The 20,220-nt window shown below is 41.1% G+C and overlaps 2 protein-coding genes across 5 annotated transcripts in view; both read right to left on the bottom strand.

Annotated features, from left to right (window-relative positions):
- Positions 1-212: 212 nt before the first annotated feature.
- Positions 213-3,805, bottom strand: tmem88a (transmembrane protein 88 a). The gene is made up of 3 exons (XM_004557330.3): positions 3,356-3,805; positions 2,093-2,418; positions 213-1,676 (listed from the first exon to the last, which is right to left on the bottom strand). The coding sequence occupies exons 2-3, from the start codon at positions 2,399-2,401 to the stop codon at positions 1,389-1,391; spliced, it is 597 nt and encodes a 198-aa protein (XP_004557387.1). The 5' UTR covers positions 2,402-2,418; positions 3,356-3,805; the 3' UTR covers positions 213-1,388.
- Positions 3,806-5,847: 2,042 nt separating this feature from the next.
- kdm6bb (lysine (K)-specific demethylase 6B, b) overlaps positions 5,848-20,220 on the bottom strand; it is a 28,168-nt gene continuing 13,795 nt past the window's right edge. For 3 of the 4 annotated variants that reach the window (XM_004557332.6, XM_012920813.5, XM_076889015.1), the window contains 13 exons: positions 17,426-19,980; positions 17,204-17,330; positions 16,640-16,745; positions 15,968-16,173; positions 14,126-14,295; positions 13,971-14,039; positions 13,737-13,885; positions 13,314-13,428; positions 13,043-13,230; positions 12,767-12,908; positions 12,527-12,653; positions 11,929-12,099; positions 5,848-9,898 (listed from right to left, as the gene is read on the bottom strand). In XM_004557332.6, the coding sequence (XP_004557389.2) occupies positions 9,875-9,898; positions 11,929-12,099; positions 12,527-12,653; positions 12,767-12,908; positions 13,043-13,230; positions 13,314-13,428; positions 13,737-13,885; positions 13,971-14,039; positions 14,126-14,295; positions 15,968-16,173; positions 16,640-16,745; positions 17,204-17,330; positions 17,426-19,980 (4,149 nt within the window). In that variant the 3' untranslated portion in view covers positions 5,848-9,874. Of the gene's footprint in view, positions 9,899-11,928; positions 12,100-12,526; positions 12,654-12,766; positions 12,909-13,042; positions 13,231-13,313; positions 13,429-13,736; positions 13,886-13,970; positions 14,040-14,125; positions 14,307-15,967; positions 16,174-16,639; positions 16,746-17,203; positions 17,331-17,425; positions 19,981-20,220 lie in introns of those variants that run through there. The other variant, XR_013100516.1, reaches the window with a different exon arrangement.

Genomic DNA, 20,220 nt, shown 5'->3' with positions numbered 1-20,220 from the left:
AGTAAGAGCAACCTGCACATTATGAATCGGATAATCATGGCTCTAGATGAAGAAAATGTATTGTCATTCATAAACACAGAGACCAGTTTACCTTCATTTTTTTTTCAATATTTTTTTATTCGAAGATTCTGAAGCCAGGAATGACAAAGTCAATTTTCGAAAGATATATCAAGAAATTCCTCAATTTTATTAACAAAGGAAATGGAATTGCTCACTTTTTCTCTGCCATTTTTGTAGCTTGCAAAACCATCTGAACCACTGAATACTTCTAGGGCCAGGGTCTGGCAGACTGACCTTATATTTGAGATCCGTGGTTCCTATTAAAAATCTCAAGAGGTGATAAAGTCTAAAGTCTTTGGTCAAAGAGTCTAAATCAAGATGTCACGTTTTTCAAAAAGGTTTCTACAAATTCCTGTTCTGACCTCATATAACTAGAGTGCAACCAAAAAATGTTCTGTACTTTTAGTACGGAATTATAATTGGAAACCTTGCTTTTTTAATTATTACTGAAGTTTATTAGTATAAATGTGTTTCACACGGCTATACCAGGGCATCACAAGTTGTAGAAATAACAGAAAGAAAAATAACAGAGTACTCCTACCATCAGTCACACAGCAGGGATGTGGCTTTTTATGTCTAAGTGAGAAGTCCAGTGTAACAGACTCACCTGTGAAAAAGCTGACATCCCCATATGCCCTCTTTGCTTTCCAGCAGCTTGTTATGTGGGTTGTTGATGGCAGTTTGTCCATTAGATCTACTACCCAGTCTTCTCCTCATTCTTCAATTTTATCTTCAGTTTCATCCCTAGCATCCTCTTCTGCCACACCAACACTCTGCATGTCCTCCTTCACCATGTTCAGCATTTGGCCCACATTTGTAATTTTCTTTGGGCTACCTTTGGCTTTGACTAATGAGGCTGAGATGCAGTCTAGCTGCCTCAACTAAGCCACGGGTCTACCTTATGACCCCAGACACGTGCCGTATCCTAAGTCAGTCTCAGGTCATACCCTTTGAGCCACATCTGGCCCATGCTATATTTTATGTAGCTCGTGTCATGAGTTTTTCCTGCATCTGGCCAAAAGTATATGTCACTGAGTTAACTGAGCTATCAGGGCAGGTTTTCTTTTGTGTAAAAAAAAAAAAAAAGCTGAGTGACACTTTATTTTTTTAAAAAATAACTTTACTGTATAAAAGAAAAGAAAAGAAATTAAATACATTGAAACTGTATTCAAAACGCAATTGTGACTCTTAAACAATGAATATGAATGATTAAATGTGATGGATTTTTACAATGGCTACAGAAAAAGGACATATAAAAGTAGATTTCGTTATAAAGCAGGAAACTTGATAATATAATCATATATAATCCTCCTCTCCACTCCTCTCATCTACACCCAGATGCTACCCTTCCCCTGTCTCTCCATTGCATCCTGTTGACTAAAGCAGCTCCCCGGACCTTGCTTCTGATTGCGTTGGGTGGGCAGGTTCTTGTACACAGCCCGGCTGTAGGGGATGAAGCACAGGCCCAGCTGGAGGTGTCGGGCCAGACGGCAGTAAGCCGCCAGCGCCAAGACCAGCAGAGGGGTGAGCAGCAGAAAGCCCACCACCAGCAGGGCTATGCAGGCTGTGTCGTCCAGCAGGTCTGAACAGTATAGTGATGTTCCATGGGGCTGCACCTGAAGGAGAAGGGATGAGCAGCACATCATCAGCACTAACTCTAAGAAGTGTTTGTGTATTTAAGGTGCTCACACTAGTGATGTACAACACGGTCAGCATGCAGTGTGCTGTTTGTGAGGGCCTAAGTCTCACAGTGACCTAGAGCAGCTTAGTAAATGAGCTCTGGGAGGCTCCAGAAACAGCTGAGAAAACAGCGTCAAATCTCCGGAAATAAAGGAATTCCTTTCTTTTCTTTGGCATTCCAACATAAGAGTTTGATTAAAAATCGACATCAGGAGGTGCAACTCCAGTGGTTGGTTTGATAAACTGTGATTACCAGCAGAATCTAGTTTTAACCCCTTTCTTTCAATCTTTTAAAACAGCATTTTCTTTCATTAAATCCAAGATAATTATATAAATATATATATGTATTTACTGTGGAGTGGCAGAGAAAGCCGAATACGATCATGGTCAGCGCAGGGGTGAGGATGATGCCGAACAAGATGCTGGCCAGACTGAAATTGATCAGAGCGATGATCATATTCTGTGCAGTGACCAGCACGGAGCACGCCCAGCAGTCCAGAGAGCCCCTCAACTCCACAGGGGGGTCAGCGGCTTCGCTCCCTCTGTGAGAGTAAGGAGGCGGCACCACGACCCCTGACCCCAATCTGGAGGAGAACCGTGCTTCGGAGCGGGCTTGCTCAGACATTGTCTTCTCCAGCGTCCCGGTCCGTGAGAGGCTCATCTTCTTTGTGGTCTTTTCTGCATAAAAAAACCACACACGAGTCATTCATGCAGCTAGACAATCCACAAAACAACCTGGATCAGCATGACTTTGTTATCGATCTCATCTTGGGTCTTTGATTGTCTGTTAAAAACCTTCCCTCTCCCTGCATGCTCTGATTCTGATTCAGTCTGACCGCTACAAAGATGGAAAGTTACAGAATGTTAAACCATATTATGCAATAGGTCCCTGAAATATTATGGCGAAAGATATGGAAAGTCACCATGAGATAACTGCACAGTTGTAAGTGCAAGGAAATTAACTTCCCTGACTCCACCTCCAACCCCCTCCCAAAACAATGAGCCAGGAGCATCTGGAAAAGTTTGAAAAAATTCCACTACTCACCGAAGTGTCAGAACAATGTCACAATTTTATTCATGAAATGCTGGGTGTGAGCTTTTAATTCCTACATTTCAATTCATTCAAGTGTTTCCACGCGATAAAGAGGAGCACTAACACTACTTCCCTCTGATCTGTGCTGCACTGACAGCTGCTGGTATTCACCAGTGTGAAATCTTTCACTTTGGCATTTCAACCTCACCCTCCAATCGACTGTCCAGTTAGGTGTTAAGATCATTAAAAAATATCTCTTCTAAAACTAGATTATTGTGCATTATATGGAAGTCAAAGAGTACAACTTGAGTAACAACTATCACATAGATTAAAAGGGCTTTTTGAGTATTAAAAAAACATATTAACGGCTTACACAACATTTTAACAGTTCCTTCGATCTGGGATGGCCTTTTGGAGACACTGGAGAAAATAGGCTGTTTGCTTCCAGATCAAAATGAACCCTACTGAATGGCACTGATTTAGTGTGTACACATTCAAATAAAATGAGCTGTTTTGTTTATTTTTGAAAAAAAGAAAAAAGAAAGGAAAGCAAAAGTAAAGGATGGATCCTGTCATACTTACTTGCGTTATAAACCTGATGACCTTCCCCGGTGCAGCTCAGTAGTGGCACCAGCAGATGAAGAGAATTTCAAGAATTTCCTCCTGATGTGCGTCTTCTCCGACTAAAAATCCAGATTTCGAACGTATATCCAAGTAAAGGTGGAGTTTCTACCTCTCGGCTAAGTCTTCTTCTGTGCTCAGGGCTAATTATACAAGCTAATAATAATAATAATAAGAAGAAGAATCAGGAATCTGTCAGCAGTTTGGACTTTAGAGATGTCACAGAGGCGGGGAGAAAAAAGCTCTACAGGCTGGTGGCAAATTGTGCTTTCCTACTGGCTTCCTTCCCTGACATGCTTTTCCTTCCCTTTTTAAGATTTTCACTCTGACTCCAGTTTTGAGATCCGAGCCAGTGAGCCTGTATCCTGTGTTGCCTCGAATGCACAGAAAGAAGGCTGGGCTGTGTTAAAGGCTGATGTTAGGTTTGTTGGGCAGAGGTGCAGTGGAGGGGTTTATATATGATAACCCCTGAGAGGAAGGGGGAGGGAGGAAGAGTGTTTATTTGGATGGATTAGAGGAGTTATATGCAGCCCAGTCTGCAACACTTTACACCTTCACTGAGCTTTTTCTTCACTGTCAAGTCCCGATAAGGTCCTGTTCAAAATCCAAAACAGCTCATTTTGTATCGCTTTTCAAGCCAAAAGAGAAAAAATAAATAAATTTGAACCCATTCTGGGAGAAGTCAAACTGAGAGTCTGACAGAAGACTTGCTATATTTACATTTTCACTGAGAGCTCAATTCAACCACTTGGCAATATAGCCTGAAGTAAGATGTTTAAGGCACAGACAGACTTACATAAGGTTTCTTCCCAGTGCGGGAGTGACAGGGGTTTGGCCTTTGACCCTGTGATGAAAAACAGATCTGCTCTTTCAGAAAACATAAGGAAACGAGGAAGCGGGGGAACACTTGCTAATTTAGAGGTGGGGAAAGAGGCTATCATGGGACTGATAAGAAGCCAGAGGGGCTCAGATCAAAGGGTGAAATTAGTATTTTGATATGAAGTCTAATTTTATTATCTTTTTTTTAAAAAGCTCACCGTAGACATCTTTGTTTATTTCTTTTTTAACAAGGGGCAGATCTGTAAATTACCCAAAGAGAATGAGACTGATCAAAGAACTCTTGGCGTTTAATCTGTGGGTTTAAAATAGAAAGAGGGGATGAGGAACAGAGAAGGTGACGGGGGTCAACCAGTGTTTTTGCCATTAGCAGTGCCACAGTGTGTGTTGTTTGCATGTGCATGTGAGTGTATGAGAGGGCTGGTAGAGGAAGACCAGTCTTCCTGTCCTTGGATCCGGGATATCCGCTGCTGTGTCCACGCTCGACACTGTGATGTGCACAGGTCTGGCAATCTCATACCCGTGAGACAGAAAGAATGACACTCTCATTGCGTGTGGCGCCTGTTTTCAAACAGTTTCATGCAAGTCTACATCTGTTATATTATTTTGGTTCATTATCATTGTATAAGCAATATGTAGCGTTACTTCTTTTGGTCACTTTAGGCACTGACTTCATTGTTTTACTGTATGACTTAGTTGACTTATTGCTACATTTGAATTACTTTCCTGCTGAACTCGAGAGCAGCTGCAGCTTGTAGCTTTGACAAGATGGTATCAGGAAAGTGTTGGAGGGAAAAATAAACGAGCTGTGTGCTCGCCTCCCTCAGCATCAACTCTGAGGGAAGCACAGTGTCCAGTGGAGCCACTCAGTGGCCATAAGCAGACTGACAGAAGTGCAGCTGGCACATTTAAACGCTGGATCAGATCCTTCAGGACCACAAGACCTCATTGTTGCACAGATATGCCTTCAAAAGTGAAACAATTTTGTGAACTTGGAAAACTAAAATGAAAATAAAAAATATTATCCTTTGTTTCAGCATTTGTTAGTTTGGCTTGATAGCTAACACTTTTTAATTAATACTGAGTTTGACAGGAATGATAGTGGAATTTAGTAATTAATGGATAATGGATGGTGCATAGTGAGATTATTTGAATTTTTAGAAAATGGAAATTTTGATGTACTGGTTCTAGAAAAAAAGGGGGAATTGCATCACCAATAACACGAGGTTTTATTCTCCTGTAAAACTAATTTTTATTCAAATTAATAAAAGATTCAGACAGAAGCAAGTTGCATGCAGTTCAGTCTCACTTTCTTAGAAAACGATACCATATAAAATAAGTCGTGTTTTTAAATGCTTATAAACTTCTGTACCTCCACACTAGAATGGAGTTGGGTTGCAAAGCAGCTTGCCGAGCCATCTACAACTGTGGGCGGGCAAAGCTCTTTTTAAGATTTTCTCATAGAATGCAAATAGAGGCTGTAGCTTACCCATCAGGTAAAAGACATCCGCTCATATTGAGCTAATCTCAAAGAGAGCAGAGAGGGTTAGCCAGTTAAGACTGAAGAAGGTACTCGATGGGACTCCAAAAAAGAAATGAAACGTCGGAAAAAATCATTGTGGGATAATTTATCAAAACATTTTATTTTCTTGCACAACCATACAATATGTCACAGAAAAATCACAGAGGGATTTAAGACAGGTCTGGCTCAGGTTTTTTCTTCTATGTGAGTTCTTTTTCAAACAGTAAGTGCAGCATAAATCAAACAAGTCAAGAGGGGGAAAAAAGAAGCATTATTACACCCTCCAAATAATCCCAATAATGAAGACAAGACACGAAAAACCTCGACGCCATTAAAAGTCACATCCCTAAAAGTCTCTGCAAAAGTGTCAAGAGTTACAACTACTGCTAATGCTCATCATAAAATCACTAATGCCTCACAAGATTATGAATTTCATACAATGGAAAAAAAATGTTAAAAAAGATCTCGTATTTATCTGTTAGATACAGTACAAAGACATCATTCCATTTCTGTTACCAGTAAACTGTGTTGAAATGGTTCTGAGCACCAAATGGTTGGTTTGAGTTGTATCACTGACTTATGTTCATATATCATTATATGCTGTTTAATGAGGGGGCACTGAGGCAAGGAGGGGTCTAGCACCATGAAAATTAAACCACCCCCCTGATTGCACTTCCCCTATCAACACATTATGACCATACTACATTTTTAAAATACCTTGTAGCCCCTTGTCAAGTGACGTATCCTTTGATATGCAATAAATATATACGAAAACGACAATGTACAGTATAAATAATGTCACAATTTACAATTTTCCATTTTCTCTGTGATCCAAAAAACCGAAACTGACAACAAAAAAAAGAGGTATAAAAGCGGGAAAGATTTCCCATTGCAGTTATTTAAACTACAGTGAAACAAGATATTTTTAGGGTGTATTTTAATATAGCAACAACAGAAACAAATGACTAAGGTGGACAAGTCCGACCAAAGACGAGTTAAAATTTCTGATTGAGAACAAATCTACAGTCTTCTAGCAAACCTGAAAACAGATACATTATGTACATTGAATGGTGTGCACAGACTAATGAGGGGCAGAGGTATGATGTGGAAGATGTCATTCGTGGGCATTCTATTATAATGGTTATACGACAGTGAGGTTGAACCGCCATCCAAATTCATAAAAACAGACCCGAGCTTGTGGAGCGAGCACGAAAGACAACGGCAGGAAGAAAAGCTGCTGAATGTACTTGAAGCAGCGCTAGGCGCATACAGCATGGTAACCAGCCTCCCAGCGTCACACTACATTACAGAGCACGCGTGAGATTTTTAGCTTGTAGCTTAGAATTTTTTTTAAAAAAGTATCTGTGACAAAATTAGTTGTGTTTATAAACAAAAAACAACATCATCATAGATTGCATTAATATGTGACTTAAAATCTCAACATGTGAAGCTACATCAACTTTGGCACATTTTGTAGCCAAGTAAAAGTGAACGCAAAATAAAAGTAGGTCATATGAACAATAAATGCGCCATTACTAATATAAGCAATAAAATGAATTAATGACAATGAAAATCATTTGATGTGCTGTTAAACAAAGAAATCTGGGTCTTTCCTGTCATATTTACATTCAGCCGCTCTTGAACATGCAATACTGTTCAAAAGTTTTGGTGCACTTTTTTTTTTAGAATAAAAAAGTAATTTGTTTTTGGAAAAAAATTGAAATTACTTAGTAATCATTAGTTTAAATTAGACACATTGTAAATGATGATCAGTGACCACCGGAATCGTTAACTATACATCATTAGTAACTATTTTAATGGAGGGCTGTTTTCAGGAAGCATCGTGTGTTCCTGTGGTACACTGTTACCTGATACAAGTTTATTAAGTTAGAAGGCTAAGTGATCATGCTCGGAAGCTGCAGAATTGGCCTTTGTTTGACTGATTGCAGCTGCTTCATCAAGAAGGTTTATGTTCTAAATAATGAAGCTCTTCAAAAATATTTAATAAAACAGCGTATATGATAGCTTTCTCTGAACCAGCACAATCTGCTTATAACCAAGAGAAGTCGGAGGTCCTTGTGTGCAGCCAATAAAGTATCCAAGTACATCTGAGTCTCCAGTTTGAACAATAGATGCCACATGGCGTCTTCTCTGGCAGCTTCAACAGCGCCCATAAAATGCCTGTCTGAACATCTGCAGTAAAGAGGCGTCTAAGCAGTGTCACAAAGGAAAAAAGCCACAAGACGGGCAGAAGACCGAACAGCAAAATATGGCTTTTTCCTCACAACTTTGCTTGAAGACCAGAATCCTGGAGTCACCTCTTCACTGCCAACACTGAGACGGACGTTATGTAGCTGCTGTTCACTGAAGATGCCAGGTGAGGACCTGTGAGGTACCTGTTTCTCAAACCAGTCTTTAGTCAGTAATGGACTTTTCCTCTTCCTCAGCTGTGCACCAGCCTCTCCAAAATCTCTTTCCATCCTGATTAGAACTAGTTTGTCAATTTCTTTTTGGCTACAACTGAACGAGCCAAATTTACTGCTTCCGTTACTTCAAAAAACATTTTCACATGTACTCATTTAATTTACAAAAACACTCTTCTGACGACCACATAGCCTTTTAGCACGATAAAGCTGTAACAGGAAACACCGCAGAACACAGAAGTGATGGTTCTCTTCGAAGCAATGACGACTTTGTCCATTAATCAGAAATTGTTTTGTAGCATGTGGCATGTCTGATCAGCACTATGCCTCATTAGACAAAAAACAAATATGCTTCTATTTCAGAAACAAAAAATCTTCCGAAACCAACCCAAACTTCTGAGCAGCAGCGCACCGAGCTGGACCCTTCAGGACTGACGATACTGACGCGGCCTGCAGTCTGACCTCACTGGTTTTTGCATTATAACATGATTGTGTGTCCCTCCGGACGTTTCACTTCACGAGCACTTCACTGACATAAACCCGAACGGCGACCCCTGCTCTCTCGCACCCCATCTATGCACACCACTGCGTATCCTATAAATTTATTCACAATTTACAATTATTTATCTTCTCTGTCATCTAGAAACAAGAATATTGAAACAAAAGAGGTATAAAACTGGGACTGTTTGCCCATTCCAATAATGAAAAAAGAGAAAAGAAAAAGACATCACAATGCCTTTTTTCCTCCATGTGTCATAGAACCACACCTAACACCATTTAGACCTGTGAAGAAGCCAAAAACAAATAAGACAAGTTCGTTTTTCTTTCTGCACACTTCATTTTCAAATAAGAACAAAACTGTTTTAGTCCTCTGCTAAACCCGTATTTTAGAGACACTGATAAAAATTTGTGTTTTTTTCTTTTTAATGCTTACATAAAACCTTTGTGTGTGTTTAATCTTCTAATTATCTCTCCTCTAAAGTTCACAAGGCCAATGTGGTGTACTTCTAGGCTGGTAAAACTTTTTTTAAGCATCTAACGAGCATAAATAAGATTGGAATAGCACCTCAGAGAGTTTACAGACAGGAGTTACAAATGTCAGAGCTTTTACCTGAATATGAAAAAAAAACCAAAAAAAAACCCCAACAACAAATAACCAGAAACAGAAACCAGTACAATGCCAAATGTGACAATCAGCTACTTCTCTTATGAAGCGTTTCCCCTGCTGGTACATTAGAATCACAGCAAATTCATGGACACATAGAATAACTAGATTGGTGTAAAAAAGTTCTACTGAATTTGCATAAAAGTACCTGAATCAATACACAGAACTGGCTACTTGACGCTTTTGAATCACAGCAGTGTCCGTTGAAAATACATCACCTGATTTTCAGTGCTAGCAGTGCTCACATTGTGTTTTTTTTCTCCTGTCCTTATCTAAAATGCTTCTTGTGAAAAGTACCAGTCTAGTCATTCTATTTCAAAACACATGTCCAATCAGCAGCTGGTATGGGGAAGACGGTGAGCTATATAGTTGGACTGGCTGAGTATCCATACCTTACAGTGTGATGTAAACAATACTGAGTAAACGTGATTGGCTGATTGAGACAGTGTTTGCAGGAACAGATTGCCTTGAAGGCAACATTTGTGCTGCCATTAGAGTTTTGGTTATGGCTGAAAGACACTGTGGAGGAGTCCTCACTTTGAGAAGGGAGTTGGAGTCTGAAGGATGAGGGGAGAAAAAAAAGAGGAAGAGAGACAGTTCAGCTGGGGGTTTGGAAAGAGCTGTTATCAAATACTCACTGCATTACTGCGGACTATTTTTCAAAGCAGACAACTAGTATCTGCAATAAGGATGTTGTTTATTTAAAAGCACCAGGACAGGGAACCTAGCAGACTCCCTTACTGCAGCAAGAAATCATAATGTGAACCCCAATTTTACAAAATGGCCAAAAGTAATATAAATTTTAGCCAAATAACACATGACTTATTTGATATGTATAATGGTAGATGAGAGCAGTTCTAGGGAAGGTTAACCAAAGCCAATAAAAAACAAAAAAAAGAGAAATCGAGAGAAATAAACTCTCATTCACACATTTCTAAAGGGAGAAACTCTAAAGGCTGGATTAACATAATAGCGTCACATCAGCCACCAGTAAACAGCACTTCATCCAACCCAGTGTGCTTTTTGAGAATGATGACTATTCTCTGTTTAAATGACAAATACATGATTTGGAAGCAAGATGATATCACTTTGTAAAGTGAAGCAATGTAGCTGTTTGGAAAAAAATAAAAGTTACAGGGAAATTCTGATTTTCTTTTTTGGTTGTGAACTTCACAAATTTGCTAGCTCAGCCTGTTAAAAAGAAAACGTAGGAAGGTAATTTCGCTAAAACAACACCATGAAAAAGTATTTGACCCCTTCCTGATTTCTTAGCTTTTTGCATATTTGTCACACTTACATGATTCAGATCATCAAACAAATGGTAATACTAGACTAAGATAATCTGAGTAAATACAGAATTTTATCTAGACCTACCAAGTGAAAATGTGAAAAAGTAAACCTGGTAACTTCTTGTGTCATCCTTGGCAGCAAGAACTGCAATTAAGCATTTGTGATAATTGGAAGTGAGTCTTTCACATCGCTGTGGAGGAATTGTGGCTCACTCTTCTTTAGAGAATTTGTTTTAAGTGAGCCACATTGGAGGGTTTTGGGGGGATTTAAATCTGGACTTTGGGCACTCCAAAAACCTTAATTCTGTTTTTTTGAACCATTTAGAGGACTTGCTGATGTGTTTTGAATCACTGACCTGCTGCATAAGCAAAGTGTGCTTAAATTTAAGGGCATGAACTAACGGCAGGACATCCTCATTCAGGATTTTCTGGTAGAGAACAGAACTGATGGTTGTACCAATTATGACAAGTCGCTCAGACCCTGAAGCAGCAAAACAGCCCCAGACAATCACAGATCCACCACCATGTTTGACTGCTGGTGTGATGTTCTTTTTATGACATGCTCTGTTCCCGTTACATGATGCAAAAAAAATAAATAAATAATTATAAATCAACTTTTGTCCAGTTAGTCCACAGAATATTTTCTTGAGGATCATCGAGATGTTTTTTGGCAAACATGAGATGAGCCTTCGTCTCTTTCTTACTGTTGAATCATGAGTGGGTTCCTTAGATGTTGTTCTGGGTTCTTTTATAACCTACTGGATGAGTTGTTAAAAGCTTTATGGAGTAATTTTGGTAGGCCGGCCATTAAAGTTTTCTCCATTTGTGGATAATAGCTCACTGTGGTTTGCTGGAGTCCCAACGCCTTAGAAATGGCTTTATAACGCTTTCTTTCAGCGACTTTGTTTCTCAGTTGTTTCATGATAATGATGTGTTGCTTTTTCAGATCTTTTAGCCTGCTCCACTTTGTCAGACAGCTTTTTTAAAGTGGTTTCTTGATTAGACATGTGTTGCAGGCCTGCTCACAGTCCATGAAATTGAACTCATTTAAAAACTACAGTTTGTATTTACTTGGGTTATTTTTGTCAAATATTTTTATGATCTGAAACATGTAATTATGACAAATATGTGGGGAAAAAAAAATCAAGAACGGGGGAAATACTTGTTCACAGCACCGTAGCTCCAAATGCATGACAGAGATGCCATCAAAAACAAAAAACAGTCTGAATAAATAAATTTAATTCATTCCAGATGCCAGATTAAAAAGTCACCATTAGAGATTATAAAATCATACTAACCAGCACAAAACCGTCATAGATTTTCATCAGCTCCTCTGTCCGATACTGTTCCAGCACCACTACTCCTGTCAGCGACGGGCTCTTAGCTCTGGCACAGTCCTCACAGTGCACCACGTAGGTCGTCTTACTACTGTTCTCACTGGTCACAAACAGCAAGTTAAACACCTCCACCTGCACAAACACAGTGTAGTCAGCACCACTTTAGTCAAGCATTAGTTCATATTTAGTGGTATGACTCTGTTGGGGAACCTTCCAGACCCTTCTATATGCAGACATAGGGAGAGCCAAAGCAAAGCCCCAACACAGGACAAAGCAGGTATCAGCGACTGCAGATATAACATTGCTTATGCCATAAACAGCATGAAAAGGAGCAGCTACAGCAGAGGAGGGTTACAAAGCAGCTTGCAGGTATGCAGCACTGAGGGAAAGCTAAAGCAGCACAAACAGCATCTTCTAGGATGGATTTGCCAATTGGATGTGTAAAAGGGTGTCAGCTGAGCGACCTCATAGCCTGATTAAACTAACACCGCGCTCGACTTTTGAAAGTGGGACTCGTATCATGCTTTCACTTCTTTCACACAACAGAAGAGTCACTCACATCACACTCGTTGCAGTAGTAGGCTGGCTCGTCTTTCACGCGGCTCTGGTAACAGATTTTCTTCCCTGCAGCCACCAGCTGGTCTCTCAGAATCTGGATGTGCTTGATGGACTGCAACAGGCAGTGTCTGAGTGTTTGAGAGAGAGGGAGACAGAGAGGGAGGGGAAGACAGTGAAAGATGTAAACTAACGCCCCCTCACATACACACATGTATTCTGTAGATGCAAACACACATCTTACTTGATCATCTTGAAGGTATCCTGATCTGTGATTTTAATTGTGCGAGCCACATTCCAGGAAACGTGGATCATGGGAACGATTGACTTAACCTTCTTCACCTCGTTCCACTCAAAGCGCTCCAGGGCGAGTTGATATTGGTATGCTGGAGGAGTGAAAAAAAAGCAAACACAAAACAGTGGCTGACAAAAGGCAACAGCATATTTAAGTAGTAACTTTAGACAAAGAGGTTTGAAGCTGCTGCTTTTGGCTTATTTTATTTTTGTCCTTGTAACTCACAGTTGAGTGGTCCCACATTCCAGGCAATGTTGTTGCACCAGCCCACAGCTTGGACCCAGTGCACAGTCCCTGCATTAATCCACACCAGGTCGCCTGGCCTCTGGATGAAGCGGTACACAGGGATGTTGGAACTGTAGAGATCCTCTAGAACTGGCCACCAGGAGCCTGTAAGGTAGTCTACTCCATGCCTGAAGGAAAGACCAAAGCAATTCAGGCTACAGTAACATCTTTTGTATCATTTTTGTTTCAACTGAATAAGTTCTTAACTCACTTTTCACATAAATTATTAATAAGTTCCCAGTAGTGCTCATGGACTGCAAACCACTCGCAGTCACCAGGCCCGATGTTGATGTTAACTGAGCAGAAGTTGTTGTTCTCTTGATGACCTGATGAGAAACACAAGCAGTCCTTTTAATTTGAAAAGCAAAGTGTGTAAAGTGTGCATGTTAGTCCCCATAGGGAAATAGTTCCTCTGCATTTAACCCATTCACCCAGTGAAGCAGTGGGCAGCCGCCAGTGCAGCGCCCGGGGAGCAGTGTGTAGGGACGGTACCTTGCTCAGGGGTACCTCAAGGTAGCCGTTCAGTGGAGTCGAACCCCTGACCTTCCGATCATGGGGCTACCACTCTACCTACTGAGCTATCCCTCATTTGAAACATTAAAAAACACCCTCCTGAGTCAAGACACGCACTTACCTGGTGTACGGCTGCCCGGCACCTTCATGTAAAGCTGGACAGTGTTCATGCCCAGGATGGTGTGACCGACGTGACTCAGCATGTTGTTACTGGATTCCACTCGCATGAAAGCTGGCAGCTTCAGCAGCTCCTGCAGCTGGGGCTTCCACCTTGAAAAAAAAAAAAAGTCATAAAAAAAGAAGGTAATGTGAGAGATTGTGGATCCTCGATTAGGTAAGTTTAACATGATCTTACCTTTTAGGATCAGACAGATCTATGTTGGTCCCGAATTTAATGATCTTTCCAACAGGTTTTTGCTCTGAGCTGGGGAGAGACACAAGCCTAACATGAATATGCTTCGCTGTAATACTGTGACCTTTTACACGAACAGATCACAGTTTTTCACTAACCTCAGAGAGCTGTTGGCATGAGGAGGCTGAGCTTTGCTCAAGATGGATGCAGAACTGGCTTTTGAGGTATGATTGCCTTTACTGTTGGATAGTGTCAGAGCGGCTTTTGTGGCTGCCGATTGGTTTGGAGTCTGTTCCTCATCTTCCTCATTCTCACTCTCCTTCTCCTCCTATAATACATCTGCATGAGCTTAGCTTATAACTGATAACAAATGCATGATTACATAAATTCAAGGTTAGTTTTGGACAGAAACATCTGTGAAGTCAATCACGTTTTTGCCTGCATGTGTTGATTTCCTCACTTCAGACACTTAAATTGTTAAACACAAACTACTACACATCTGCTTACTAACCTACAACCTTCATTTAATGTATTTTATTCAAATAACCTTTGAACAAAATACCTTAAAATACTGTTAGTGTCCCCCTAATGCTTTAAACGATGGACAGACCTGCATCAAAAGTAAATACAAGTCTAAGAATATAAAACAATTCTGAATTATCATTCACAGTGGAACACATAACACATGTATGCTTATTTACAGAAGCATGGATTCTTTCTTGAAAAATATACATCTCACACATCTGAGATGACAAAAAAGAAGCTAATCTCCAGTTTGCAAAACATTAGTTTTCATACAACTTTAAAAATGTTTTTAACACACTGCAAATCACTGTTGTTTATTCAAGTAAACCAACATTTAAGTTCTAGTTCATGGACCCCACTTCAACCTAATTCCAGTCTATAGCATAGCGGTTAACACATTTGTCTAACACAGAAAAGATCACCACATTTTTTCATGATAAATAAGGTTCTCTTAACTACGGGACAGGACTTTTAGCTTTGAGATAGCTTTGCCTTTCTCAGACAGAAACATGAACTTTGCGATCCTTGGATGCTTTGTTTTATACTGTTATCAGATGAACACATTAATAACGTGCCTATAACTGCACCCAACAACCTTCTGTTTCATTCAGACATTTAAAAACAACACTCCCAAAATGTTCCCGCTTGTCTTATATTCAGACCTATGATTACATTCATTCATGACCTCTTTTTTTGTTTGTTTGGTTTTTTTCTGTGCTGATACATGGAAGAGCTAGCAGCCTTTATTCTTCAAGAAGCATAGCAGTAGGAAATGGACGGCTCAGATTTCTGTCCCTGGTAATATATGCAAGACGATCCAAAACACTGCCTTCATATTCAAATCACAGCTGTAATCTGTTTCTTTTTTTCAACACCAAAGATAGTGCTTATTTGTTTTGCATGTGTAGCTTCCTCCATATCGGTCACAAAACAGGTGTGGTAAGAAAGCCTGCATTGATGCGCACTTCTTGTTGGGAGGGATTTATAATGCACTCTGACTAAAAGCCAGTTGGTTTAAAATGGAGCTTAATGCAGTGGACTGTGCAAATGGGCAGACAGACTGTAATGATATAGGAGCCTTTTGGAACTGGGTCACATACTGTTGCCCATGTCCTCTACTGGTCAATCCCCTTTCCTCTTTAACAGACAGAAGAAATGACCTGAAGCCACCTGGCCATACACCCTATTTTGAACTTTTTTTGTTTGCTTTATTAAAATACCCTGGTCTAGCAAATGCTGCTGAACTTCCAACCTGAAGTGTCCGTTAAAAAATGATATTCAGGGGTGAAAAGACACCAGCAGGCAAACAACAAATTTAGCAATGTCAGCAATCACATTAGAACATGTGATACAATATTTCTTTAAAATCTATTTAGCCATGAGCTGAAATAAAAGCTGGTGCAACTCAATTATTCAGTCAGTTATTTCATTACCCAACATTAATTGCCATAAAAGTAACATGAGAGTATGCCTACCTGCAGGCTCTCCTGAAAGGTGGAGGCCTGGTACTGGGCGTATTTGGCAATGGTGGTGTGTGAGCGGCTGCTCTCGCAGGGCCATGTCTGACTCGCGCCACTTGCATCCCAGTTCTCATCAGCAGGCTGCTGAACCTGAGTCCTCACTTCCACTGCATGGTCCGAATTGGCCTCCACCAGAGATTTGGTTGAGAACAGACCAAGATCTGCGATGGAGAAAGAAACAGAGAAAGATAATTACCAGATAATTACAAAAACAAAATTTTTTTCCCCTGTTCAATTGCTGAGACCGGTGTTGCCATGCAAATGAATTCAAAGCGGCAATCATAGAAGAGTGGTTGCCAAGCCATCAATCGCAGTTGAGAATACATGTTTTGCATTTAAATGTGAAAGATGAAGCAGGAAGTGTTAGATTAGATTAGATTAGATAGAACTTTATTAATCCCTCGGGTGGGTTCCTCTGGGAAATTCGATTGTGTTATGTGGCTAACAAAATTTAAATGGGTTATATAGCAAGATACAGCACTATTAAAATATCCACTACTTCTATGACAAACCAGTTTTTTTTAATCTGAACAATCTGTGCCTAATTTGACCTTTCCTGCTTCTTGTGTGATGATTTGAACAAAACAATAAAGTAAAATTATTTTTTTTAACAGTAATTAAACTTACTAAGGCGGAGGGAGCCAGCGAGGCCTCTGATGACCGTAACAGCGTTTTTGGGATCAGTGCAGAACTGAAGCAGAACCGGAGAAAAGGCATCCCTCTTGCTCTCCAACTGTGAAAACAGCACGGGGTAAACCATGATGAGATCTGAATGCAGTGTTGGAGAACATTTCTCTGGAAACCAGGGGAAAAGTCCTCACAGTAGGTTTGAAATTTGCAGATTTCTCAAACAAGGTGTGTTAGGATAGCTCTCGCTTGCTAACCAATAAACAGGCCAAGAAATAGAACTGAGCTAAATGTTAACATGGGGATTTGTTGTATATCCATAAAAACTAATTGAACTGCAATCCATCCAGTTTTTTTTAAATTTCCAAGAGATTTCATTCTTAACCTTTCAAAAGTTGAGAATGGCTAAGCTAGGCTAGAAAGGTTAGCAGGTTTTTGAGTTTAGGCTAACTGACCAGCTTAGCCTGAGAACATGATCCGCAGAACCAGCCTGTTAGCGTGGCTAAAAACAAGATTACTTTTGAAGTCTGGTTACTTGAGCTCCATTAATTAGCACATACTCACATAGATGCTTGGTGTAGGAGGATTCAGCTTATCACGAGGAATGGGGGTCTCCACTGCAATGTTGGGTTTAACCGAGAATGCGGGAGGCAAGTACGACTCCTTGAATTTCCCTTTCAGACTTGCCCCCCTAGGAAAAAAAATGATACCAGAGCATTAATACTCATTAAGAGAGGTGAATAACACTCAGTGAGCTGGTAGCACATTTGTCAGCTTTATACTCACCTGCATGCTCTGATCACATCAGCGGCTGTGTTTGTGATGTTGATCTTGGAAAGTGGGATTGGGATTCTGGGCTCCTGCACTTCTGATATATTGAATGTCTGCCTTCCGCCGCTCTCCACTTTAACCAAGAGGATCTTCAGCTCCTTAGACAAGCCCATGGACAGCGCTTTCAGTTTCAGTGGGTCCACTTTACTTGCTGGTGCAGGACGGTCTAATTTGGTTGGACTTGTTGATACAGCTGATGTTGAATTTGAGGTGGTAACGTCTGTATTTCCGACTACACAGGCAGTCTCATTAACGAACCCTTTCTTCTCATCTGTTGTTGCATTTGAATTCCCAGTGTCCACTTTTTGTCTTTTGATATCTTTACCATTTGGGGTTTGATTTTCCTGAGGAGTCTGGCCCTTCATGCTGTCTTTGACCAGTCTGGCTGAGTATGAAATAACTGGCACTGAAGATAAAGCATTGCTGTCTTTTACATCGGGTACTCTACTTGTTTTAATTTTACAGCTGATGACCTTATTTTCTTCTCTCTTTATCTTAATCTTGATCGCTCCCTCTCTTTTCCCATCCTTTACCTTCTGTTTTCTCTTTTTCTCTTTGCCTGCACGTTCTGTCTTTGTGCCGTTTCCACTTTCTTCCTTGGTAGAGGGAGCTTGCTTTACCATCTTCATTACTGTATGTGTTGTGGTCAGAGTCAGCTCCGCACTCAGTGCCCCATCCAAAAGAGTCTTCGTCCTCTCCATCGGGTTTGCTGCATCCTTGTTGTCTTGTTTCATCACATCTTGTACATAACTCTCATTTCCCTCCTCTTTTTCCTGCACCATTGAGCTGGTGGCTGGCTTACTCACATCTGTCTGACTGCGGAATTCTTCAAGTGTGTCTGAGGTAATGTGAACTGGTGATTGATTACTGGGTTCGGAGGATTCTGTGGGATTTGATGTAGGGAAGAAGTCCTGGCTCTCGGGGCAGTGGATATCTGGGCCCAGTTCAAGAGAGGAAGAGTACTTCACTCCATTGGCATCACTAGCAGGAGGACCGCCGAATGGACCACCTCGGCATGCGACCCTCTGGCTGGCAAGTAAGGTGGCCAGGCTCTCAAAGACATCATCAAGACCTGCGTCATCATTGTGAAACTCATGAAGGGGAGAGCCAGACAGCTTCCTGCTGCTGTCCATCATCGCTTCTTTTTCTTCCTCCAGAACTTGTTCAATTGTACAAGGTAGATCAGAGAATTCAGACATGCTGCTGTGGGAATAATCTTCTGCACTCATATGATCAATGCTTTCACTCTCTACAGGAGGGGGTGAAAGACATTGAGTGGGGCTGAGCTGGAGGACAGGTCTGCTTAGTACACCTTTCTCTAGCTCCTCCTCCTCATCTCCAAGATCTGATACTGGAGATCCCTGCCAGCTAAGCACAGGAGGTGTGTTGGCAAGGTTGTCTCCCGTTTCCCTTAAATTTCCCATCACAGCCACAGGCTGAAGGTCTGGAGCATTGAGAACTCCTCCCTGCCCACCTTGCTGCTCTAAGCCAGCCGAGCACACTGTACTGAGAGGCGCTAAGGCTTTAAATAAGAGGGAAGGGAGTATGTCATCTGGCTTTGCTCTTGGCTCACCTTCCAGTTGGGTTGAGACGATGGTGGAACGCTTGCTGGCCTGGTGGTGGCTGGCTTTCTTAGGAAGAGGGGTTTCTGGGGCACTGCTGCTCTTTTTGAGCATTTTGTGATTTTCAGACTTTGAGGATGGCTGCTGTGAAGTGGGCCTGGGATGAAGGGTGTTTGTGGATGACCTATGCGTAGTCTTTTCTCCTTTTTCACTCCTGTCCCTGTGCTTGTGTTTGGGTGGTGACTGGGCCTGATTCTCTCTGTTCAAAGTCTGCATTTTACTTATCTTTGCCTCACTTAGACAGGTGGAAACAGAGATGGAAGAAAACATTTCCTGTTCTGTAACTTTCATTTTGAGGGCTAATTTCCGTTCCTTCTTAGATGCTTTATCGCGTTTCTTTTTCTTCTCGGCCAACCTTTTCTCCTCTTTTTTCTTCCGCCTTTTTCTGTCCTCACCCTTTCTGCCCATCTTTGGAACGTCACCCTTCTTCTCCTTTTTCAGCAGCTTATACTTTTGTTTGGATTCAGACTTTTTATCTTCTAACTCCCTCTCAGGCTTGTCCACTCTTGCTCTATCGTGGGGAGACTGCAGTGAGCAGAGGAGCTGTGAGGTCTTCCTGTACTTGAGGTCTGAAAGCCTAGATTTTGAACCAGCATGGGGTGTCGGAGATGTACTTGATCCCCGACTGGGTCTCGGGATGACACTGGGACTTTCTTGGAGCTTTAGCTGCCCACTGAGGCTGGGACAACGCGGCTGAATGACTGGTGAATCTTTTCTGCCATTGAGCATTTTGTCTGTAGAAGGACTGGAAGGAGCACCTGTACTGCTGAAAGTAAAACCTCCATTGTTCGGACCACAGAGTACAGATGAGTACTGAGGAGAGTTTACACCAGATTTCAAGAGGGAGGGGTCCCTTGAATTTGTCCGTTGATGAATGCGCTGATTCTCCTGCAGAATTAATTTTGCATCAGTAACTTTAAGCTGTATTGTACATTTAAGGCCTTTATACACCAGACATGTAAAATTGGTTAAGTGTTAAAAATATCTTTCAGACTCACTTATTCTTGGTGCACGTGACTGTGCAAGTGACCGTGTAATTTTACTGGACAAACTTGTCATGTACTTTTTGGGACCAAGCTGAATTTTTCTAAGTTTTCTGATGAAAAGAAACATTCTGACCAATCAGAT

This window comes from Maylandia zebra, linkage group LG10 (assembly GCF_041146795.1).
Source record: "Maylandia zebra isolate NMK-2024a linkage group LG10, Mzebra_GT3a, whole genome shotgun sequence".
In the NCBI taxonomy this organism is placed as follows: domain Eukaryota; kingdom Metazoa; phylum Chordata; class Actinopteri; order Cichliformes; family Cichlidae; genus Maylandia; species Maylandia zebra.
Note: the sequence above shows the minus strand (reverse complement) of the source record. Positions and strands in the feature narration are given on the sequence as shown.